At 52.4% G+C, this 24,365-nt stretch overlaps 1 protein-coding gene across 1 annotated transcript in view; it reads left to right on the top strand.

Moving 5' to 3' along the window:
- LOC126570582 (protein Shroom) overlaps positions 1 to 24,365 on the top strand; it is a 183,528-nt gene that overhangs the window by 55,291 nt on the left and 103,872 nt on the right. Inside the window, exon 3 of the mRNA XM_050228447.1 lies at positions 6,386 to 6,792. Coding sequence (XP_050084404.1) covers positions 6,386 to 6,792 — 407 coding nt within the window. The remainder of the gene's footprint in view (positions 1 to 6,385; positions 6,793 to 24,365) is intronic.

Genomic DNA, 24,365 nt, shown 5'->3' with positions numbered 1-24,365 from the left:
GCGAGTCGTGCGTGTCTGTTGCATTGTATTGCGTGTATCGCATTGATTTCGGTTTTGTACGCGCAGATTAACTAAATTGACCTTTCGTCGGATTAAGGCGCTCTGACCAGCAGCCGCCGGACCTGTCTGGTCTGGAGTCCGGTACGATCGTGGACCCGCGTTCACAGAACAGTAAAAACCAATAAAGAGCCGCAAAACACCACAACACATGTGATCCGGTTCGAAGAAATCGAGGCTACAGGTATTTTGGGGACCAAATTTATGAACAACAACATCTCGAGCTCGGAGCGCGCGCTCGCCGCGTGTCTTTACTAAATATGGATCGAGAAGAGCGACCAAGTCCCAGCCGTGGACGATATGGATCTGTTTGATGTTTTTCCGTACGTAGTCGCTTAGTGCAGGCACCACTAGAGCCACTGCAGTGCAACAGCTGTGGCAGCGACAGCAGCAGCAACAGCACCGTAAACAGGTCATCCAACAGATGGCAAACAACTCGTCTCGTGCTTATAGGGTGCTGCTCCAGCACACACATGTGATCGCTCGCTACTACACTCGCGCTAGTGGCCGTCCCCGTGGAATGGTGGTTGGCTGGAGTGTTTTGTGGCACACGACAAATACCCGGTGAGCGCCCGGTGGCTTGTGTTTGAATTAATCGATTTTCGAAACGAAGTGCCTCAAGTGGCTGGAAGCTCTAAGGGCAGCAGCATACGCTCGTCGGTAGTTAGCGGTCTCGCGACATGCTACGGCATCAGAATAGGCTTTTTCGTGTGCAAGCTCCATGAACCAGAAGGCTACGATGCTACGTGGAGACACCACCTAGCTCTGCATTTGTTGATAGTCAACGCACGTAGTGACTGGAGTATGGCTGGACTTGGTTGGTCCTTGCTGTGCTTCCACAGACAGAGAGGAAGATGAGACCTTTGGGGTACAAACTGGATGGAATACGAAGAAGTTGTTAGTTGCTGTTACGGCGCTTGACACATTCCATTCGCTTGAGTAACCAGCGTATGCGTAATCGGAAGCCCCGCCGGCCCCCCGACCACGTGACGCTAATGTGTGGCTTCGTCGATCGAACGAAGGGGCTCCTTATAATTTTTCGTTCGTTGTCACTTCCGTCGCAATGGCAGTAGCAGTCCTTTCCCCCATTTTTCTTCTTCTACATGATTTTCCACTCTCACCGCGTCGGCGACGGTGACCATTCCGGCTCGCTAGCTTCTCAGATCCTTTGCCGCTCATTAGCAGATCAAAGCGCGCGCGGAACTACGGTAGCACACCCCCGTCGCACGGCCCTCGGTGTCGGTGTATTGTGGGCCATGCTCAACATGTCTAATCTGTCATCCTCACTGGCTTCCCTTCAATCCTCGCTGCTGCATTAAGCGTGCGTAACGTGACCACTACGAGCGATGAGACGATCCCCCCCCCCCCCCCCCCCCCTTGGAACACTATGATGCCACCGAGGTGCGTGCGCGCCTAGCTAATGGACATCAATTTGTCTCGACGCACATCACATCGCGCGTACACTGCGGTACCATCCGGCGAATGCCATCGTCAGCGTCAGCTACTCACTGTTGATGGATGCGTTGCATTAGAAACAAATTTTGTCCTCCTTTTTCTCCTTGGCTTGGACGTCTCTTTGCTCGTCTCCATCGACCTAGGCAGGTGAAAAAGCAGCAGGCGTCCTCAACGAGCGAGCGAACGAGATGTGGCCAATGCATCAGGTATCGATCGGTTGGTTGGTTGGTCGGTCGGTGGAAACCGGTTTATTCTCTATCTTACTACGGTCCTAAGAGGACAAACGGAATGGTTGCGCGGGCGCTCGGGTGCGCGTTCTTGCTAATCGAAACGGATCGACAGAAATTACCTGCCGGACAAGTACACTTTCTCATTTCCATCGTGAGCCTCCGCGGGTGTATGAGCAACGACGAGTCGCGGCGTGGCGCCGCTGAAGCACGCTTAGCTGCAAGAGGGATTTGGGGAAGCTTGACTTGTCTAGAGAGGGGCGAACGGAGTCGTAAATCTACGGGGAGAGGGCTCCCTCAGTACAACATAATTGAATCTGTCGGTCATGTTGTGTGTCCGTTTTGTGCTTATCTCTCTCTCTCTCTCTCTCTCTCTCTCTCTCTCTCTCTCTCTCTCTCTCTCTCTCTCTCTCTCTCTCTCTCTCTCTCTCTCTGCGGTTTTCTTTTTGCATTTCGGATGGAAATTCACTTTCTAGTCCTTCAATCAATGTTTGCTAAAAACTAATCATGCTAAACCAAGCTTTAAAGGGTAAAGAAGCAAAAATAGTTGATTTATTACATTTCTGCTCCTCTTTGTACAATACCATCAATTCCACAAAAAAGTCTGTTTTTTTTCGGATTAATGCATATCACGCCTTTGTCAGCAACATCCGGGAACATCTGGGTGGTCTGCACACTGCTTGCTGCTTTCCTGCTTGACCGATCCGTACTGTCCTTAATCCGACGTCCGAACCGAACCGACAGGACACACGCCATTTCGAGCTGCCTTTCCATTCTCGGTGCCGTGTGACAGGCCGTGGATGATGTGTTTGGTTTTTCGGTTCGGTTTCACGGACGGTTTTGCATTCGATTTCGCAGTTGAGTTTGAGAGATAAGAACGACCTTGTTTAACCCACCTTTTCGCCATCTCTTATACAAACTCATTTCGCGGGGTTTCATGTTTTGAATGCATGTTTTCAATGTTTACGAAACTGCTGCTGCTGCTGCTGTTGCTCCAACTACTCTAATTTGTTGTGTCCCCCTGCTGCTCGATGGTAATGTACCGCTCTGTCGCACAGTTTTACCTTCGCATAATTTATGGAGGTACATGTTTGTTGCGCATGTATTTTTGATTTTTACACGGCCCACGATGGCCGGATCGAGTAGTGGGAGTGGGATGTGAACAACAAACGCCCACCGCCACACGGAACGGCTTCTTCGAGAAGCTTCTGCTTGTGCACGGGAGAAGTGCACAGTAGCAGTAACATGACATGCTTGTTGCTGCTGCTGCTGCTCCGCCTTTGTGCTGTCGTCGTTTGTCTTGGAGGCTGCCTAGTCCGGCCACTAGTCTGGCAGCTAGTCCTCCTCCTCCTCCTCCTTCTGTTGCTGTTGCGATGTTACGATAAACGAGTGGCCAATGTGGCGGTGGCATTCCTGGGGCAGATTTCAGGAGATCATTCCCCTCGCCGGGTGGGGGATTGCATGCTTATTATCGCCGCGCGCCGCGTAACACCGGGAGCACGCTGAAGGTGTAGAAGATTCTGACAACCATCCGCTGGATCCGCCGGATCGTCCGTGCGTGCCTGCCTGCCTGCTGGGCGCTGCGCGTCGTGCTGAAGATCGTCCGGCTCCAGTCGCAGTCCTTGGCAGCGCTCGGTGGCGATGCAAATGAGGCGTCGTCCGTCGTGTGTCCTGGCCCTGGAAAGGGCCCGGAGGAATCCGGGGCATGGATTGTGGCAATTAAAATTGCAAATAGGTAACAGGATCTAGGCGGTGTTCTAGCACAGACCGTGTCACTGGTAGCCCCCCCCCCCCCCCCGGGGGGAGCATCCAATGCCGGTGCCGAATTAATTAAAAAATAGACAATCTATGGGGGCCCTTCTTTCTTCTACTGCGAGAACTGCGAGCCTGCGAGTGAAATCGATCTTCACTTTCAAACTGGATGGGGCGCTTGGACGAGGACAAAGGGAGAAGAAGCACGTGGCAGTATACGCGGCGGTGCCAAGGAATGCGCAAGGAGTTGTGGGAGCGAAGGAGAGATTAATTAACTTCCTGATCGAGGAGGGAGCAGCCAGCAGCAGCAACAGCGTCCGTGCACGCGATCGCACAAAAGGACCCCCTTTGCGTGTCTCGGCATGCAGGCTGACTGCTGGATGCTGCTTTCGCCGGGATCGACGATTTTTCAATTTGAATATCCGACCGTGCGGAAGCGCTTGCATCCCGGAACGCTCGGTGGCCGTTGGCCGTTGGCTGGCTGGTAATAATTTTTAGTGATGTACAACAACACGCGTCGGCGCGCAGTACTCGGCGTGTTGCCCGGCCAACAAGCACCAGGGACACCAGACAAGAGCACGCGCTAAACCGGGGCACCGCAGAACCGGAACCAGATCCGCCTCCGCAGCTGCAGCAACGGCAGCACCAGGAGCATGGCGTGCCCGGTGTGTCCTGTCGTCGCCTGTCGCTTTGACATCATTTGATCGGTGGAAGGCCCCCGGGTTGAAAGGGGGGGGGGGAGAGACAGGGAGGGGGTGTGGTACGATTTTGAGTTTTTAAAGGGGGAACATTCCGTAGATTGGTTCTTCTTTGCTTTGGTGTGGTAGTTGTTCCGGCTTCCCGTTCCCGGCTGCTGCTTATCACGGTCATGCGTGATTCCTTTCTTCTGTCTCTTCGCTCGCTGAGTTATGGATCGGTTGAAGGCTGGAAGCGGGAACCATGTTCCGTTGGTCGCCTTTTTTAAAGGACTTCGGCCAGTGGAATGGGTTTAGTGAAATCACCTTTTCCTTTTTTAAATGATGGCGATAAGGAAGGGTGCTGTCGATCGGTGTTAATGGGGAGGTTTGTATTCGTGGAATATCTGTTCGGATTTTTTTATGCATAAACGGTCGTAGTCAACGCGGTTTGTTGTACTTTTAGGTTATTAACAATCAATTATCAATGGGTTTTTTTTATCAGAAATTCAAATCAAATTCACGGCAACCAATGATTGACAATAACAAAATCGGTTTTTGCGTTTTAACACGCAAATGAATCATATAAACAACTGAAAGAAAAAAAACATAGTTATCTTTGCATTTCGGTGGACTACTGATTACTCTTTCGGTCAGAAAAGGTCAGTTCAGTCAGGACCATTATCTGACAACGGCTTCATGTCGTAAAAAACATGTAGCACAAAAAGAATGCTCGCCTTAATAACAACATACACTCGCAAAAACACTAAACATTTCCATAGAACCCTTTCACTTGTGATTGTTGTAGAGCAATAGTCGTTATATTTTGTTCGCAGATGATTTGTTTTGATGGCTACGTTGAGCAAAATGTATTCCATTGAATGTTAAAAAGAACACCTTAAACAAGTCTTTTGAATACGTATTAATGAATTTGTAAGACTGCAATCATCCACAAAACTACTTTTTGCGACAAGAAGCATGCTCTTGACAATGAATTCGCTACCTGCTAGCCACTTGATGCCGTATAATGACGCGAACTAGCTCTCTTCATCCTCCAATGCTCTCTCTATCTGTACAACTCCATGAAAATGGCCCCAAATCTGGCACCGTCCAACGGACCACCGAAGAAATGCAAAAGAAGAAGAAAAAAACTCATCATTACAATAATGCGCAAAATGTGGCTCGAAATTCAAGTTCATTACTAACTTGGCGAGCGAGCAGCCAACAGCGACACAAAGTGTAAGTGGCTCCGGTGAAAACGGCGTGCCAACCGAGAGTAATAACTGTGAGAAAAGGGGCAACGGGCGCGCGCGCGCCCACAAAAGGGGAGCAAGAATTCGCGGGGACCCTGGTTTCGTGGTCTACGAGGTTTCCTCTCTCTCCCTGCTGGGGGGTAAAAAGGGATAATGTCACGCTCTGGCGCTGCTGGCCGCGAACCGGGAACACCGTGGCTTCCATAATTGCACCTCCGCTCCGGCAGTCGTGCACCGATATAGAGCCGGTAATGAGATAATTTGTTTGTCGTTTTGCACAAATTTTGCACGACCCTTGTGCCCCCCCCCCCCCCTTCTCTTTCCGTACCGCCATTTCGTCGCCATCCGCTGTGCTCTCTTTCTCCTCCGAAAGATGAGTCAATTCTGTCAACCACGGAACGGGGATGTGGTGCAGATTCGACAAAGCGTTGAACTGCGATGGGAACTGGAGAGAGAGAGAGAAAGGATGGGGACGTTGGGATGCTTAATTTGTTTTGCCTGCTCTGCTACAGCTACATTTTTCCCGGGGATGGCGAGAGGACACCCTAGCCTAGCCTTAGCCTAGCTCGCTTTCCCTCCTTCAGGGTGGGATCGTGTCGGCGATAGTCGTGAGAAAATTAGCACGACAAGCGTGTGCTGTTCGAAAGGAACCACGGAGGTGAAGGAAGGCAGGTTAAGGATGCCGAGGAAAGTGTCTTCTCTCCCGACGTGCCATGTAGTTGAACATCGATCGATACTGACAGCCAGATTACAGATCGTCCGGCGGGCGCATCTGCGACTAGATCTCGACGTCTACGGGATCTGGCAACTTAGAAAAGGTGTCTGCGGTGTGTGTGCGGTGTCAATGGCATTAAAGTGAAAGTACTCCTCCCCCGTCTGCAGTCGCCCAAAAGAACGAATGATCGTGATGCATAGCCATCGATACTAATTGATTGATCTTGTTTGCTTGTTCTGCTTCTTTTCCCAGGAGGATACACTACGATACAACGGCACTACCAACAACAACAATGGCGCCGGAGGACTGCATTCGACAAAAATTGGCAACAACAACAACAATAGTGGCTCAATAGTGGCATCGCCTGCATCGGCAACTGGTACTGCGCCAGGAGCAACGATGATGGCCAGCAACAACATCGTCCACAAGGCCGGTCAGCTGGGGATAATGAATGGGAGTCAGCAGGCACCGATCGCTGGCGGCGGCAATGGTAACGGCAATACCATACTGACGCAGGCCGGTCTCGAAGAGTACAGCCGATCGTACTACGAACAGACGACCATGTATCATCACCAGAAGCAATCGTCCTATGCCCAGTCGGAGGGCTATCATAGCTACGTTTCGAGTTCCGACTCCAGTTCCACGCCGTTCCTCGATCGGTAAGTAACCACAGTGCACAGGGCATTTGACCTCGGGACCTGCGTCGTGCGCGTGTGTGCCTCTCTCTCGCTCTCTGTAGGTCAGTAGGATGAGATGGATGATTTCACGCATGATCGACTGCATCAAACGACGCATCGTCGGTTCCGGAGGGCAGATGTATTCAACAGCACCTGCTACCATCACCAGCGTATGCTTTCGACTCGGTCAGGGCCGTTCCGATGGAGCTCGAGCACCCTCTAATCTAAAGCGATTCGAATACCGAGCATGCCGATGTGAGCCCAGCCTAGTGTCATCGTGCGTTAATTTCCGGAAGACACGATAAAACACTTAACAGAGCGAAGGCGACGACGCATGTTGCTTTCAGTGCTTTGATGTTGCGGTGAGGCGGTGGCTCGGTGCTCCGCGGAGTGACGCATTGTGTTATTCCTTCTGGGTGATCCGGCGATCATCGTGACAAGGCTTTTCGATGTTGTTTCCGAGAGAGCATCTCTTATTTTTCGGGGGAGGAGGAGAAGGAGGATGTCCGGTGGATGCCCGAGCTACAAGCCGTTAAAATTACGCCAAATAAGGGCGCGAGAAAGCGCATGTTTTTCCGTTAAAGTTGTGGCTACACGATGGAACGATCTTTGGATTATGATCGTGTGGCGTAGGAAGCTATTGCTTGGTTTCGGTTTCTACGAGCACTCAGACACTCAGTGGGATTTATTAACATTTTAGCAACGTTGGCAAGCATTCGGAACGTCAAGATGTCAGAACATGTTAGCAACATTTGCATGCATTTCTTTCTGGCGAGACTTGAGTAGATCAGTTGTCTAGTAAGCAGTTCCCACCAACAAGCGGTACGTGCCCAGGAAGGTTAACTTACGTCCCGGCGTTCCCTGCGCTTCTTTTTGCTGTTCAACTCCTCGATCTCACGTCGCAGCACCCACACCCACGATAACAGGCTCATCGTTGTTGGGCGGGGACTCATAAAAACGCGGCATCTTCATCGCTCCAAAAACACATAACAACACATGACTACACCCCCGTTTCGCTCATCCTGCCTCCCCCCATTAGGCTCATCACGTTCGTGGCGTGGAGTAATTGTCAGATCTTAATTATTACAGTTGCTCCGGCTGGTGGTTGGTTTGGTTTTTTTTATGCGCCACACATCTTCATGCACTTTTTCTGCTTCATGCATGTGTTTCTTGTGCCTATAATGTGTGCTACTGCTACTGCTACTGATCTCTTTGTTCGGTGAGAGATGCTCACTCGCACACCTAACCTTTTCCATTCCGTCCATCAAATTCGAGTTGGAAAAGAAAGACAAAAAACGAATCGTGCTCACTTCCTGGGCTGTCTCTTCAACCTCAAGCCACCCAGCCACCCACCCAGCATATGGCGGTGCTAAAAGGCCCTCGCTAGTGGCCTCGGCGTGCGCAAAGGAGGAAGTGTTCAGCTGGCTGGCTGGCTGGCCAAGTGATCACGGACGAGACGACGTGCGCGCGCACGGTTTCGTTGGCACCGCATCGCAATCCATCCATCGCTTTCAAACTCGCGATGCTCTACATTGTGAGGATGCATATAATTATTACACAAACCCCGCTGTCTCCCTCCCGCCTTCCACCCACATGAGATCGTTGTTTTTGCTCCAATCGCTACACGATATGGATGGTTTTGTTCTTCTGTGAAGGCACCCTCCCCATCGCCATCGTGTGGTCAGCAATAAGATTTGATGTTTGGCCGTTTGCTCGCCCCGGAGCGGGGAAAAGGAAGTAAAAAAGCACGATGCACAAAGATCAGTGAATATGATTTGTGGGTGGGTGGGTTGGGGGTGGTGGTTGGTAAGGGGTTTTTAGGTTGCCAGCATGTTTCGTCTATTTTTCTTATTTGCATATGGATATTCCATCTTTTGCCTCCCCTCTTTTTTTGCCTTATTCTCCGTATTATCTCCGTAAACTATCTTATGTGTCCGAGGTCTGGTCAGCCTACGAGAGAAAGAGGGAGAGAACAAGGGAAAGAGTAGCACACACTAGCGGTGATGGTTTTTTTTTTGCTTGCTGCGTTTGATTTGCAAATCCGTGCGCCAAGCGCGAGCGACCAACCAACTACCTAGATCAAATTCAATCTTTCGCGGCCATCATAAGATGAGCGCGCCAGTCCGCTCGCCGGCACACCGGCCCGCGCTGTGATGCGGCGTGAATATTGTGTTCTGCTCTACATTTCCCAATTCCCAATTCCCGGCTACGCGTTGACTGCTGCGCTCTGGGTTGGCTCTTTTGGCTTGGCGTCTTGCATAACAAACGGCACCAACGGTGCCATTTTGGTTTCCCCCGTCGTGGCAAGCTCGTGACGACGGGCCCTGGCCCTTGCCACAGCTGACGTCAGCGAACGGTGAGCTGCGAATTCGTTGCGATTCGTCGTGAGATTTCCATCCAAATTGAAAAGAAAGCATAATTTATCATTTTTGTTGCTCCGCCAATGCTGCTCCGGTTTGACCGGAAAATTCGTTTCCAACGAAACGAAACTAGGTCCTGCGCGAGATGCTCACCGCAGCGCTGTGCATCCTTATTTGATGGCGATCATTTTTCAAGGCTGTCTTCGTGCGTCTTTGCGCGCACGCATTTTGAAGGTTGAAGGCACTACTGCGGCTCAGTCCGTCTCGCTCATCGGTTTTGATCGGTTTCCGGCACCTCGCTATGATGGCGTGAAAATGGCCAGAGGAGATGGCTCCGCAATCCTCACGGACGGACACGGGACGGTTCGTCTGTCCGGACAGACGTAACACAACCCCTAGTGTGGCTGTGGGAATAGAAAAAAAGGCAAATGAGAAAACAAACGCAATGACCGGGCGGGAGGGCGGTCTGGCAACGATCGCGCGAGCATATGAAAACCATCGCTAATGATGAACACCCACCGGCCCTTCCCTCCAGCACACAAGAGCGCCTGGATCATGCTTCTCAAAAAATAAAAAAAAAAGAAAAACCATCGGCAGCAAAGTGACTTGGCTGGCTGGCTGGCTGGCTAGTTGGTTACAGGGGAGGGCCCAATCTGGCCCCGTTTTCCACTCCCATCGGATGGTGAGGATGCCGCGGAACAGGCGGCAAGGGGGCACCGCGCAAAACCTTGCGGGATGGGAATCGAATTCGAATATTATAAGTCCCCCCCCCCCCCCCCCCCCCCGGGACCGTGCGATCGAGCACGATCGAGCCATTTAATCGAATGTTTGATCGAGCTTTCCGCCGATTCCGTGCCGTCCGATCAGGCGCTAGACGGGCTTCGGATATTAGACGTCAGCCGGGAGCCCAGAATCCGCGCGTCGAAAACGCACCTCATCCAAATGATGGGCCGAGAGAGCAAACTCTGAGCCGGCTGGTCCGAGACGGAGGCCTCGCGGTTACGCATGAGTAGCGCGATTTTAAGATGATATAATAGACGATTCACCACCTCCTCCAGCACCGGGTGTCGGTCAATTGGCCTCCGATCCGAAGAGGACGCGGCTCCGTAGCTCAATCGATTGGTTACGACCAGCCCCGGCCGGCTCGCAATCGATCGCGGCGTGGCGTGGCATGGAAGGCATTTCGACAAAGACATCGGTAACTCATAAGTTCTTTTCGCCCTCTTCGCGCTGGTTTTCGGTTTTGGTAAACGATCTTCCTTTCACCGTGTCCGACTGTCCATCCGCCGCCCTCCGGCCCTGGACCACCTTTTTGGGGGGGATGGAAATGAGGAGTTCCATTTCTTGTAGAATCCGTGTGATGCAGCAGCAGCAGCGGTGTGTGCCTGCTTGTGTGCCCACTTAATCATCTGCGGTCAAGCAATTTAGAGACCAGAGGATGACGATATCACTTTCAATTTGAATGCGCTGCACAAGCGCGCGCTGGTTGAGCTTTTGGATTATGAAAGGACTCGCAGCTGGCCAGCAAAAAAAAAAAAAAAGGGGGTCGATCACATTCTTTCAGTGCGAGCGCGCGCGCAGTAGTTGCATGACACGAGCCCGACGATTGCACTCAATCGACGACGACGAGGACGCTGGTCACCTGGTGGTTGAATGTTTGAATCGCCTCGAGCGCCGCCACCGTCAACGACGCATTGTGCCAGGAGGAGATGTCTTTCTTGTGCTGCGAAAGCGAATGAGAAGATTCAAAGACGGTTTCTGCGGTCCGATAGATGGACCTTGCTGGACTCCAGTGGCCACCGAAAAAGCAGACGGGAAAAAGGGTAGCAGCAGCAGCAGCAGCAACTTATGATTGGTTCATTTCATGCGGGTGATTAATGGGAAATCATCGACATTGGCAGTGGCGCGTTGGGCGAGAGAACAGTCGTAAACTAATGAAGCGCGATCGCTCGGCCACACAATGGATTCTGATGAGTTTCGATTCCGATTTCCGAAGGGGCTAGTAGCAAGCAGCAGCAGCAGCATCATTGGGATGGGATCGAGCGATCGTCCCATACCGGGCGAGATGAGAACGAACCTTTGCGCTTTGGCGCTGGTGCAATTTGTTCAGCGTTTTCGGGTAGACCACCGTCACCCCCGGAGGCTAGTCGCTACCCAAAAGGTGACTCCGGTCGGTCAGCGAATGCACCCGAGACAATCGGTCGTGGGCCACCGCGCTCGTGCTGCCGTGGCCTTATCTGACAACCTTCATCAGCCTTCTAACGAGCCCTAACTCTCGGCTCCGTGTTGCCCCGACTCGCCCCGAAACGCGCCCCCAAACGCGTACCAGGTCAAGATCAACATCCGCTCCCGGATGCTTCATCCTTTCACTTTCCACTCCTGTCTCGCGCTCTCTCCCTCTCTCTCTCTCTGTCTTCCGGGAACACACGGCACAGGAAGGAGGAAACTTTCGCCCCACGCAGAGAACGAACGGCGAGATTTGAACTTTCCACTTCTCGATCAAACTCCAGCGCTGGGCTTGGCTTTGGCGAGATCGCCGGTACGATATTGGGTCACGATTTTTAGGCTAGGGTGTATACAACGGGCGCACATTGATAACAATCTGACCCCGTTCTGCCGGAGGAGGGGTTGATGGTTTCGTGGTGTGGTTGTCACTTTATTATCACGCGCTCGCTGGTTCGTTTCGCTCGTGAACCACAAACCGCGTAGGGGCGTCTCGCCGGGCCCGGGTATAGTGCTGGTTTGTGTTTTGTTTGATTTCGCGATCAGATTATCAGAGAATGATCCATTGTAGCTAATTGCAGCAGCGTCGACCTCGTTGTTGTCGTCTGGCGCTTGGATTCCTGAAATTGTGGCTGCTCGTGGAACTTGTTTGTTTTTGCTTTTCGCGCAAAAGGGTTTCGATTCGGATAAAGCAGGGAAACTTTCAGTTTGTTATTAGAAAATCAGTAATTCAGCATTATCGTTTTGTTTCTAGTCTATATCATATTGTGACTATTTTGTTTACTTAGAACAAGCCTTACAATAACAAACTTATTAAATGCTTCAACTTGAGAAGATCTTGTAGCAATTGATTATAAAAAAGCCCTTCACACGGAAGTATTATGTGTCTCCCCCACTACAAAACCCAGCATAATGCACGCGCAAAATGCTACCCTTTAACCTCCTCTAAATCGGACCAACCCTCTCCTCCCGCCGTGTGTTACGAGAAATGGCAAAACTGGAGAAATGTGACCTTTTCTCCCCGTTTGACGTTTGCTGCCGCTTCTAGGTGATTCCTAGAGGGGGGTCCAGAGGGGGGGGGGGGGGGTCTCCAAAACAAACAATACTCGATTGTAGTGGCTTCAAGCTCGCCTTTTTCGGTCGCCTGACCCACGGAATGACTTCGAAATCATTCGATCTATGCTACGGTGCTACCTTAGGCGGGCGGGGACCAACCGGGACCGTGCCCAACGTATACGCAACCCGCGCATGAGTGGCAGGAAGAAGGAAAGTGGCCGCGCGAATCAGCAAACTCGGATGAACTCTCGAAGCCTCAAAGATAGGGATCTGATCCGATCGTGGCGATATACGACGCGACGCCGTCGTTGTCGAGCGCATGGCTCGCCAAAACCCCCATGTTTGCTCCCTTAAGCCAATACCGTTTGCCAATTTTTGTTTTGTTTGCCCCCGCTTGCCTAGTACCTTGGGCACACGTTAGTTCACCGGCCGCGCCGGTTAGAGAGAGAGAGGTTGCCAATTTTACCGCTATAGGTCACGCCAAGAGACTAACCCGAAAGCAAACAACCACACCTCCCTCGCCGGTGCCCTTTTCAGGTCGTTCACCATCGGTGATTTTGGGCAGATCTTGATTTTCCAACACTCACCCGCCTGGTAGCCACCGCAGATCGAGCAGTCGAGTCGTTTCCGACGATCCAGCTAGCCAGAGAAAAGTTCAGTTCACTCTGCGGTGGCAGGAAGAGACTGATTTGGGGCTCCATTTTGCGCTGATCTCTGCATCCCATTTCCTGCTGCACTTTGTTTGGAGTGTACGTTTTGTTGTTGCGTGTGGTGAGCTTTGCTGCTGCTGCTGCTGCCGCTGCCGCTGGTTGGTTGTTGTTGGTTTATTTTTGAACTCTTTTTCGACCGCATTCTGGCCCGATGGAACTCAGAACTTCAATTATCTCCATCCCTGGTGGAGCAGCGGCACTTCTCTCGGCGGTTAAATTGGTTTGGAGAACGAACGTGTGTTTCGGTACGGTTCTCGTTAGGGGATTAGGCATCTTCCTTGCCCTTCACTCTGCGCCCCACTCTCAGCACACCTTAGAACTTGTGGCAGGCGGTTGTTGGGGGCTATGGTGGACGGGAGTAATCACGCTGCTGCTGTGGCTTCTTCTCCAATTACGGAACTGAGGCTCATCGGAAGCGGAAATGTTTATTGTTTTGATGTTTCAGTACGAGCGCAATTTTAGGGTTCTGGCTGCTGCCGATGCTGGGGAGTTCAATCACATTCACCACCGGTTAAGGAATCGAAATGAGTAGGAAGTTGCTCATCAGAGAGAGCTAGGTTGGGAGCGTTGGACGCAGATGAACTGCTGAAGATAGATCATTAGTCTTCTTGCCCGCAGTCCTGTCAACGAAACATCCATTCTTAGCTTCTCGACGGATTTATCAGGTATTCCAGTAGATTAGGGTATGACTTCCAGAACCTAAATGTATTCTGGATGTCGTACCTTATTGAGGTCAGGGCATAGTTAATAATTCAATCTCTAGAATGGTAGGTGAAAAATAGAATTATTGTTAGGGTTGTATTGCCGGATAAAGTCCATTTCTAATGTAAATTCTGAATACATTTTAAGTCGATCAATACGAGGATTCTCAAATGAAATTTGTAGAACAGTGTGTTAATGGTAGCTCATCAGATCAACTAATACTCTTTGGTCAATACCAGCAAAAACATTCAACAAAAGCTTTCCTAGTGCTCTTCTGCTGCTGCTGCTGCTGCTGCAAAACCAGAAATCCAGTTGACTGTGCTGCCATTTGCTTCTGATCAATGATTCCCTCCACCAATTGGTACATTGTTGCCACCTAAGCAAAGGTCACAGCATATCCCAGTGCAGTGTGGCCCCATAATAGCTCACCTAATTTCTGTGCCAATTCTACAGTCATCTCGCTGTACGGATTGCCTGGTGGCCCTCCTGTCACGGAGATGTGTGATTTATCGACACCTTCTGGTCCACTCGATAGGTCAACGCCAAAGCATCGCAAACGTAAATCGTTTGAAGGAGCGATGTTGTGCTGGCTGTCCCACGAGAGAGAGACCACGCGTTCCGGCGAACAACGTCGGTTGCGATCGATCGATCATGGTGGTCTTTGACCACCGCAAGCGACATCCAGCGCCGCGGACAGTGTCTGTCGCATCTGCAACTCTTTCGCTTCTGCAGATCCATCGTTTCCTCTGTTGCTGCTCGAACTGTGTGTATGTGATGGCCATTCATTGGCGCACAGTACTTCTAAAACTGTCCCAAGGCAAGTCGCCCGGCTGTCCCGATCGTTTAACTTCGGTATCGATCTACATCGTCGAGACAGGCGCGCGCGCCAGCGCTCGCGGAACCCTATGGTGTGTAATTAACGGTCAGCGTCAGTGCACCCATCGTGTGCGTTTCGCCTGCGTTTTTTTTTTTTGAGGTTAAACGCACCATCTGCGTACGCGCACCATTCGATTGACCACCGAACCGCTGAGAGTGACGGTGATGCCGCCTGACAGCTCCTTCATGTGGCAACTGCAAGCAGAGAAGCTCATCGTTCAATCGATCAGGATGATGATGATGATGATGGTGGTGGTCGGATGGCTCTCACTGCTGCATGCAGCAGCTCGCTCTGCTGTCATTTTCATTTGGCAAATTGCATTTGGCCTAGATAAGTAGCCGTCCTTATTTTCCCTTTCTCTAGCTGCTGAACTTCTAACTGACGCTGCTCCTGCTATCTGTCTGCCTCTTTTCTTCTTCTTCTCATGCTCTTTCTCTCTCTCTCTCTATCTTGTCTCAGGTCGGTCTAATTTAATTGTGGTACTGTGACTTTTGAAAATATCACTTTTAATGAGTACACCACGAGCAGCACACAACCGGGCCATGTACCATCATGTTCTTCCTTCCCTCGTGCTACGTCCGTCCCGGACAGAGGCTCCATGTCCATGTTGTGTTGTAGGGCAGTTTCATTGGTGGGGCACGTAGGTTGATGTGTATGTGAGCAAGCGACTGTGCCATTTTGCATGCCACCACCGCGGCTCCTGGCTACTCGCAGCGCGGAATTCTTGAGGAATTCGATACTTACCCGTCGCCCCGGTGTACCGAACCGCTCACTTCCTTCGCCACCCAATCATGTTGAGCTGAAATGGAAGATCGCGGTGGATCGACCCTGCCAGCCGTCAGCCAACCAACCAACCAACCAGCCAAGCACCACCCTTAACCACCCTGACAGCCAAATTAATGATCTTCGAGTGGCTGACAGGCGAGTGCTCTCCTTCTCTGCGCCCTCGCTCGTCGGCGTAGGATGTGTGGTGTGTCCGTACATTGGGGGGTTTGTGGTTTCGTTTCCGCGTAACGATATCGCTCGGTCGATCAGGAGGATCAGGCACCCCACGGGAGGAGAGTACATCACATGTACTCCGGGGGATCACGATCCTCCGTGTAGGTTCCCCGGCTACAAGAAAGCTGGAGTGGGAAAAGTGAGAGCAGAATACGACCGCAGACAACATTCTCGAGCAGCCAAGCAGCCCTCGACTCTCTGGAACAGGAGCAGCAGCAGCAGCAGCGGCAGTAGTTTGACGTGACGTACACCAGAGTGCCAGTGTCCAGCGTTGGTATTTCATTGTTTACCCTGTCAGAAGCGGAGCGGTGGTACTAGTATTCCAGGTGGTCCTACCCCGGGGTTTGGACGTGCCATTTGCATACTAACGGATGATAACTTGCGATCGGTGGAACTTCCGGGGGAGGGGACCATTTCGGATTGATGGGAATTCGTTCGCCATTCGTTCGCCTTAATGGACCCCCGGGAATCACTCGCTAACAGCTGTTTGCTGCCCAATATTCCTCCTCAAATGACCAGATTTCAATCCCATTTCACTCGACAGCGCTGTGACAGGAAGCAATCATTTAGTACAGAGCCTCACCTGGCGGACCTGGTGACCACCGATCGGCCACACAATGGATATCCTCAAGTAGATCGGAATTAATCATTGCACCGTCCGCGCCTGCCCCGGTTCGAAAGTGAAAGTTCCGGTTTCTCAAGTTCCTTGATCTGAGCGGGCTACGAATGCACTTTTTGGTCGCGATTTTCATCCTCGATCACAGCGGATCAACACAATTGGCATCAAGGCGCAGACGCTCCGTAATAGGGGCCGCGCGCGCGCGTTAGTGTCGTGTTCCGCTTCGCTTTTCCATATTGCACACTCCTCCGTCTCCTCCTCGCCGTCGCCCGGTTAAAGCGGAACGAGACAATCGGAACAAACGACGATCCGGCTTACGCGATCCGGTCGTCGGGCTTTGTCCTTAGTAGCACTTTAAATGCAGTCCAAGACATGGAACTTGGGTTGGTTGGCTCGTGAGATGCGGTCGCCGATGGCTACACTACTCCCGGGGACACATAACCGGTTGACTGGAAGAGTCACTCCACTTGGACTTGACGGACGAGAACTGGCTGGCGCGATTCCACGATTCTCCAATTCCCCAAGCTCCTCGTCCTCCTCGGCTGGATTGGATCCGATTTAATGCCTTTGACACGGCGTTTAGCACGCGCTGCCGTGGAAATCGAAAGCGAACAAAATCATCCTGCGGTACCCAGCCTAAGTGTCTTAAGAGACTCCGATCGCGACGACCTCTCCTGGATGATGGTAATCGATTTGGTGGCGAACTTTGGGCTGCCGCAGTGCTCTCGACACCCGATGATGGTGGTGTTGCTGGTGGTGATGATCGTCGACCGACGACGACGAGCCCCATGGCCAGGTTCTATTAACGGCCCCGGATTAGATCCGTCGGTTATGTACCGACACCTCTCCTGCTCCTCCTCTTCTCCGCATAATTGCACAATCAAGGGCTGACGGATGCCTTTTCGAGAGGAACTGCAGTGTCGCCAAGGAATCATTCCGTCCCCGTCGGCGCACGGATTACGGAACCGACACCCCGGAGTGGGCGCCGAAGAGATCGAGATCGAGTTGCAAACGGGGCTGGGGCTGACCCAGCTATCGGTCGATCAGTCCGTTAGCCCGATCAGGATGTCCTGTAGTAATCGCGTTTCACTTTCAAATACGAAATCGAAACCATACCGGCCAGAATCCCCAGGTATCGGAAGACCAATCCTCCGATCTACCTTGAACTGTGTCCTCAGTTAACCCAGGAATGTTCGTTGCATGGTGTTAAGGCGGCCCAAGCGATCCGATCCGATCAGCGCCTGGTATCAAATCGATCTCCATCCCACGATTGAAAACCATTTTTACGAGCCCGGTGGGGCGGCCGGCACCGAAGGTCAGCAGTGGCGGTTTGATTGAGGAATTAAACCAAACTTTATGGCATTAGCACTCACCTGCCCCCTCCGGCTCCGGCCCCTCTGCGCTTGACCACGTGAGGTCGTCGGCGCACGCCTGCGCAAAATCGCGTTCGTCACTTTCGTCTGGACTTGGTGCCGCCACAGTGAAGCCGATCGATCGGTTTCGGGATCGGGAGAAAATTTCTCTTCTCGAGCATCATAAACGGATCGCATATCGTTCCGCAGTCCGGGGTTGGGGAGGGGGAGGCTACTAGGGATAACACCGGTAGCCCACGGATTTGACCCGTTAAAGACCGCCGCAGCCACCGGCTTTTATGCATGCCAGCACGAGGCCACGAGTGGGAATGTGGCTGCAGGCGGTGGTGCAGCAGAAAGTGATGGTGGTGGGCATTCGTTAGCATAAGTAGACCAAACGACGATGTCTATGGGCTACTCTCCGGCTCTACTCGTCGTCGTCGGCCAGCTAACCCGTTAGAAAACGAAAGCATCAAGAACCTGGACGGTTTATGATTTACGAACGCACCGAGCTGGATGGAACGCGTCAGTTGGTTGGTGGTGAGGCTCGGTGGCTGCAGCATCAGCGATGGGTCTTTGATCTTTAAGCAACTTTCTCCGCTCCATAGCGGCATGTGAGTGAGCTCTTCTTCTTCTTCTTCTTCTTCTTCTCGGCCTCGGTGATCTTCTGACCATAATTCGCACGAATACTGAGGGGGGAATACTACGGGGATATATACTTCTCAGAAAATTTGCCTCCAAATTGGATTCCAACACTTGCGACTTGAGGAAGTCACGTGGTGGAATCCTCATCAGGTATTACGAGCTATTGTAGAAGCTCTTCGCGGGAATGGCCGGGCAATTACTACAGAGTTACCACCACCAATCCCCCGCTGTGCACAGTACACAGACCTTCGTCAGGAAGTTCGTGACGGGTTCTACGCCACTGACCCAATTTTGTCACCGCCTGGAGGAACAAATACCGCTACTACATGTCGAGTATTGGTGCTACTGCTGGTGCTACCCTTGCACGCCGTTTCCACAGGGAGGGATTCTCTCCTATTATTTTCTCCAATTTTCCTTTCGCATGCAAAGCAAGTGTGTGCCGCCGTGCGAAGTGTGAAGAGCAGCTGAAGAGAGAGGGAGAGAGAGAGGACACATTGTGGGCACACTCGCTGCTGCTCATCGAATTTACCGGCTGGGAACTGATAAGTTCTGTTTTTGTTGTGTCTGTGTCTGGGTGTGCGCAAGGTGTGTGCACTCACAAGCTGCTAGAAAGAAGCTTGGAAATGGATGCTGATGCCGGCATTGACCTCTTTTAATGGCGCACAGGAATGGCGCCAATACGCGGGCCCTCCTGCGATTTATGAACTTTGGCATCCTCTTCCTTCTCCTGCTGTCGTGGCGGGCAGGTCTAACAAGGGAGAGCCCCACTCGGTTCATGCACGCGGGAGCGGGAGGTCTACTGTCCTTTCCCTGCCCTGTCGAGAAGGAGCCACCACACGCCCGAGCTGTCCAGTGACGGCGTTTTTTGACGCAAATCAACCCAGAATCGTGATGCGTCCTGAGCTTCCCGAGGAGTGAAAGGCCGCTCAGTCTATGTGTGTGACTGACGCTGATGATGATGATGGACTCTTGGAGAGGAGTAGACCGGTACTTATACCCTATGGTTTACACCCAAGGTTCCCCAGTATTTGAATGTTTTCGGTTCAAACACTTCGGAGTTCCGCGTGATGGAATCCGAATCGAGCTGCGGATTGATGGAACCACAAAGACACTGATGGTGCGGTGAATGGGAGAGAGCTCGGACTGGAATGTTCTATTTCGTGACTTACGGACACACACCGGGCACCTGGTCTAATTAGACGATTTCGCCGACGCCTGAGGTGCCTCCGCCCCGGTTGTAACGCCCGCGCCCGCACGCCCTAACCTCAACTTTCTCGTCCGTACTTCCCCCCCCCTTTTGTGTGATGATCCTCGCTCGCCAGATAGGCCGCCAGAGTCTGGTGGTCAGCAGCTGGCCTTGCAAGTGTCCGCTATTTATCACTCTCGATGACCTTTTTCCACCCCACGAGACGTCATTAGTCCTTTTAGCGGGCGCAAAAGGCTCACTCACTCACTTTCGCCCCCAACCGGCCCGGGAACTTTCAACACAAGAAGTGATTCGCCCGCATCACGATATATCGACCACAGCAGCACCGGCTCCATGACGTACTTAATTCCCACTTCATCTCCTGGGACACGGGCACTCGGGGGGAAGATCCCTAACCGCAGACACGAACGCGCCAGGGTGGTGGACGGGAGTTCCAGAATCGATTTCTGCCATCATTAGCGCACGATCGTAATTTACGCCGATTCGACGGCCGATCGGCTGCATTGGCAGCAGTCATCGCCGAGCGAGAAGACACAACGACACTTGCGCCGTCCGCAAGCAACCCTTGGCCGTGGCACAACATTGTCGCCGGCAACTTCGTAGCCAATTGTGTTTGTCTGTCCGCCCTGCAAAGCAAAGCGGCCGAGAAGAAGGTGTGTGCGCGCGCGCGCGCGAGGGTCTCTCACGCGCGTCAGTCAAGCTACAAATCAAAGCGCACACCGGTTACGCCGGTGGATCCTACGCGCCTTCGAAGGGGCACACGGCTCGGTGACCACAACACCACCGAGCCCTCCGGGACCTTGCTCGACCGGGGCACACTCGGCAGCAGCAGCAGCAGCAGACAATTGCCCGCGACCGCTTATCAGATGTGATCGTAGTGAAGATCGAACTGGTTTCTCGAGGATCGGATCGAGCATACATTGTTGCCGGAACCTGGAACTCGAAACTCGCAAACGACCAATCTGTTTGCTCATCTGCTGCTGCTGCTGCTGCTGATGAGACTTTATGGATGTGCCAGATTAGTGGGCCACGAAAACAAGCTTTGGTTCCCCTACTGGACTGGACTCCCAACAATTCCCAACGGATTCCACGCGCGATTTGCGACCGGAGGCCCGGTACCAGGGGGGCCTTCCTAATTAATGGAGCCTCTTAAACGATGTAGTCACTGCAGCCGCCCTAATGTCCCCATACCCTCGGCCGATCGATCGAAATCCCCCGCTTCCCTGGGGTCTGCAGCTCTAATTACAGGGTGTTGGCGGCTGGGTGGCAATGATTTGGTTACAAAGTGTAAACATGCGCCACCGCCTTGCGCGCGCTTAATGGCAATTCATGGTCATCTCAGGCCACGGAGAAGGAAGTAACATGACAGAGAGGAGGGAAGGACCGCTCCTTCGCGTTTCGCGAAGGAGTGCGAGAGCTATCCATGATCGAACCGTGATTGGATGCCGGTGCGCTTCGATCCACAGGAGCAGCAAAAAGGACCTTGAAAAGTGCATCAAACTGTGGTCAGCGAGAGCGAGCGAGTGTTGCTTCAGAGGCAGCAGCAGCAGCAGCGGCAGTGCCTTGACCACCAAGTGAGTCGGCGATCCCGGCTGGCTACCTGGCGACCGACCTTAGGGGTGTCCGCCTTGTTCCTTGATCAGCATGGTGCGCGAGCCGTTCAGGAATGCGCATTCCACGCGCGATTAGTCGTTAATTATGCCAAAAATGGTAGGCCTTGGTGTGTGGTTCGAGACTGAGTGAGTTCTGTAGCTCCTATCCTTGGGTATTGTGCCAGTTCGACATTCCTTCAAAGAAGGCTTGAAGTTAGCATTGACCTGATTCTATTTCCTGCAGAAAATTGCGATCTGATAACACCTCGCCATCTGGATTCAATTCACATTCAATCGATCTGTTCCGCAAGGACTAGCGCAGCTCTTAAGAGGCGTCGCCTGATTCAAGGAGGTGTTTACAAGGCCGTGCTCCATTTCTAACACTCCACTCAACTGGACCAACTGTTGCGTTGAGCGGACGTTAAGCTTCTGCAGTAACACATACACGCTGTAACAGCTCATTTGTTACATTCGAGGTCGGCTAAAGGTAATGGTGACGTTGCCTCTCGGGCTCTTTTCGACGGTGAACTCTCCCTTTCACCAGACCAGCACGCCAGCACCGATGAGCTGATGAGCCTGTCGAGCCATCCGCCGGTCCGTTGTGCTTGATTAATCCTGTTCTAATCGCCACTTTGCGATCGCGCTCGTATCGTTCGATCATCGCTTCGGTTGAGTCCATTGTTGGACTACGCTCTCGACGATTCAATTGATGATGAAGCGCATGCCCAGCGCGTGCCCACGTGCGCACACACGCAAGATCAGATGTCAGATCATCATTAGCGTATGGCGTTCGGCTCGACCTGCTGCTGAAATTGTATTTTAATTCGTCCACCAACCCACCACCACCACCAACCATTGCTTGCGTGCGTCCAGTGTGTCAACGAGCGCCCACTAATGCTGTTTTGGTGCCTCATTATGTAAACGGTCGGCGGTTGCTGCGATGGGATCGGGCCGGATCATTATCGTACAAATCATAACAATTTCAAGTGGCCCGCCGTGCCGCCGAGATCATCATCTTGCACATCTCTCGAGTGAGCTACAGCAGTAGCGGCTGGCGGTGTCGTTTTGTGGTGACGAAAGGCGTGCGAGACGTGGCTAGATCAACATACAATCCCCCGTGCCCCGGTGTGCATCAGCACGCTTTCGGCACGCTTTGTGCGACACTCAGCTTCTAATCGTTCGGTGGTCTCTCGTTCGCCCCGGCCCCCGCCAAACGAATTGAAAAACGGAGCTTAGTAACAAACCGATCTTGCACGTCGCCCTGTCTGCAATACAACGAGTCGAGAGGGTACTATACTGAGCTCAGCGTTTGAGGGTGTGTGGCATACTTTTGTAGGTTCCCATCGCCATGGAGATGATCGGTGTGACCACCGATTATTGTGTCGCACCACGCGCGACACGGAGCATACGCAGATGGCACGGATTCGGACGGTGCGTGCTCGTGTTGAGATCATCGCTTTTGCCGGCTCGTGGTGATGACGACGGTCGGACAGAAGAGAACGTCAGCACCAACCTCGCCTTTTACTTTTGTCAAATGCTCAAACGCTTCCACTGCTGCTGCTGCTGCTGCTTCTTCGGAAGGTTGACCTCGCGCTCGCTTTGCAGCGACCATGTCAATCATCTGTGGCTGCGACGGCGACGGTCGCGCCGGATCTCGATCTCCAATTGCGCTCGGAGTATCATAAATCAAAACAACCCAAAGGAAGCGTTTGCTAACCGTCCTAGGTCAGTGCGATTGTAAATTGCAACGCGCGACGCAACGCAACGCATATTGTTGTTCTTGCATCCGCTTTGTTGTCGAGTCGTCATCGTAGCGTCGACAAACCAGGTCATCTGTGAGCGGGCGCGCCTGGCCGGCGGACATTTATGTTGGCCAGCAGGGCCCGGTGCCCTACCAAACCCTCTCGAGTTAACGGGCGCCATTTCGGTGAAACTTTATGCTTCCCAGCTAGTTTGCCGGCTTATAGGTAGCATAATGAGCACATAAACTCTGGGCGAGCGCACTCGCGGACATCTGCTGAAGGTGTTAAAGTGAGGTTAACCTCTGCTGGCTCTTCTGCTACCGTGGTGGCGTTTTGCTGTGAATGTTGCTGCTGCTGCTGCTGCTCTTTACGCGGCGCGACACTTTAGGGCCAGCAGTTTTCGACTTTAAAATAATAACGACGACAACGACCACCACCACCACGACTATAGCGGCAACGGAAGGGTGTATTCCCCCCTTTTTTCATGGCCTAATCGTGTGTTCCCCTCATCGTGGGCTAAGAATACTGGCTAGCGATCTCTTGCGCGGAATACCAAAACTTCCGTGCCTTCTCCCACGGCACGCCGACTGCCAACGACTGCACAGCAGAAGCATCACCATCATCATCATCATGTGCATGCGCAAACGATTACGATCATTACACGATCTTCATCTGTTTTGTGGTGGCGTCGATGGTGGCGGCTTCTTACGCGCATTCCACGCGCAGTGCATACCACGCAGCGCAGCCACTGCACTACTCCCTCCACTCCCTCGCAGCATATTTCCATTCCGAAGCGGCAACGAGACGAACTAGGATCGTGTCCTATGCGCGAGCCGACGAAGGTGTGGTATGCCCGGGGAAAGTGTGTGGTGTTTTCAAGTGCCACTTTATCGGTGAGCAGAGACAGCATGGGACAGGCCTTCCTCCACTGTGTTTTTCACCGATTCCGTCCGGTCCTGTCCTGTCCTGTTGATGACCTCTCGGTTGCCTACTTGGCTGCCTGCTGGAAATGCCAGCCACCCCGGAATGCTACGTATTTCACTGTCACCTGGAAAATGTCACTCACACAAGTGATCATTGTGGAGTGGTTTGGCACGATTCGGAGTTTGGAGTTGATTTTCGCGCGCGCGCGCGGTGAAATTGGTCACGCGACACGCCGAGCGCGAACCGCGAGTGGCTTTCCACACGTTCGTTCGTTCGCTGGCTAGTGGTTCAAAAAGATCGCATCAAAAAGGGGGGATTTTTGGTGTTTGGTGGCGATATGCTTTCGTGGAAATGGTTGCTAATCCACCGGATCGGATACGGTCAAATCATATGCGGATCTCGTAGTGAGTGTGGTGTTTCATCAAATGTCACCAAGCGGCGGATCTACGAATAACGTAATGAGGTGGTGGGTGAAATGTGAAAAACTTTCCAGTTTCGCTCGTTCCTTTGTGCTGTGACATAGTGACAATCACACAATTTAAATGCT

Source organism: Anopheles aquasalis, chromosome 2 (genome assembly GCF_943734665.1).
Source record: "Anopheles aquasalis chromosome 2, idAnoAquaMG_Q_19, whole genome shotgun sequence".
Taxonomy (NCBI): Eukaryota; Metazoa; Arthropoda; class Insecta; order Diptera; family Culicidae; genus Anopheles; species Anopheles aquasalis.
Note: the sequence above shows the minus strand (reverse complement) of the source record. Positions and strands in the feature narration are given on the sequence as shown.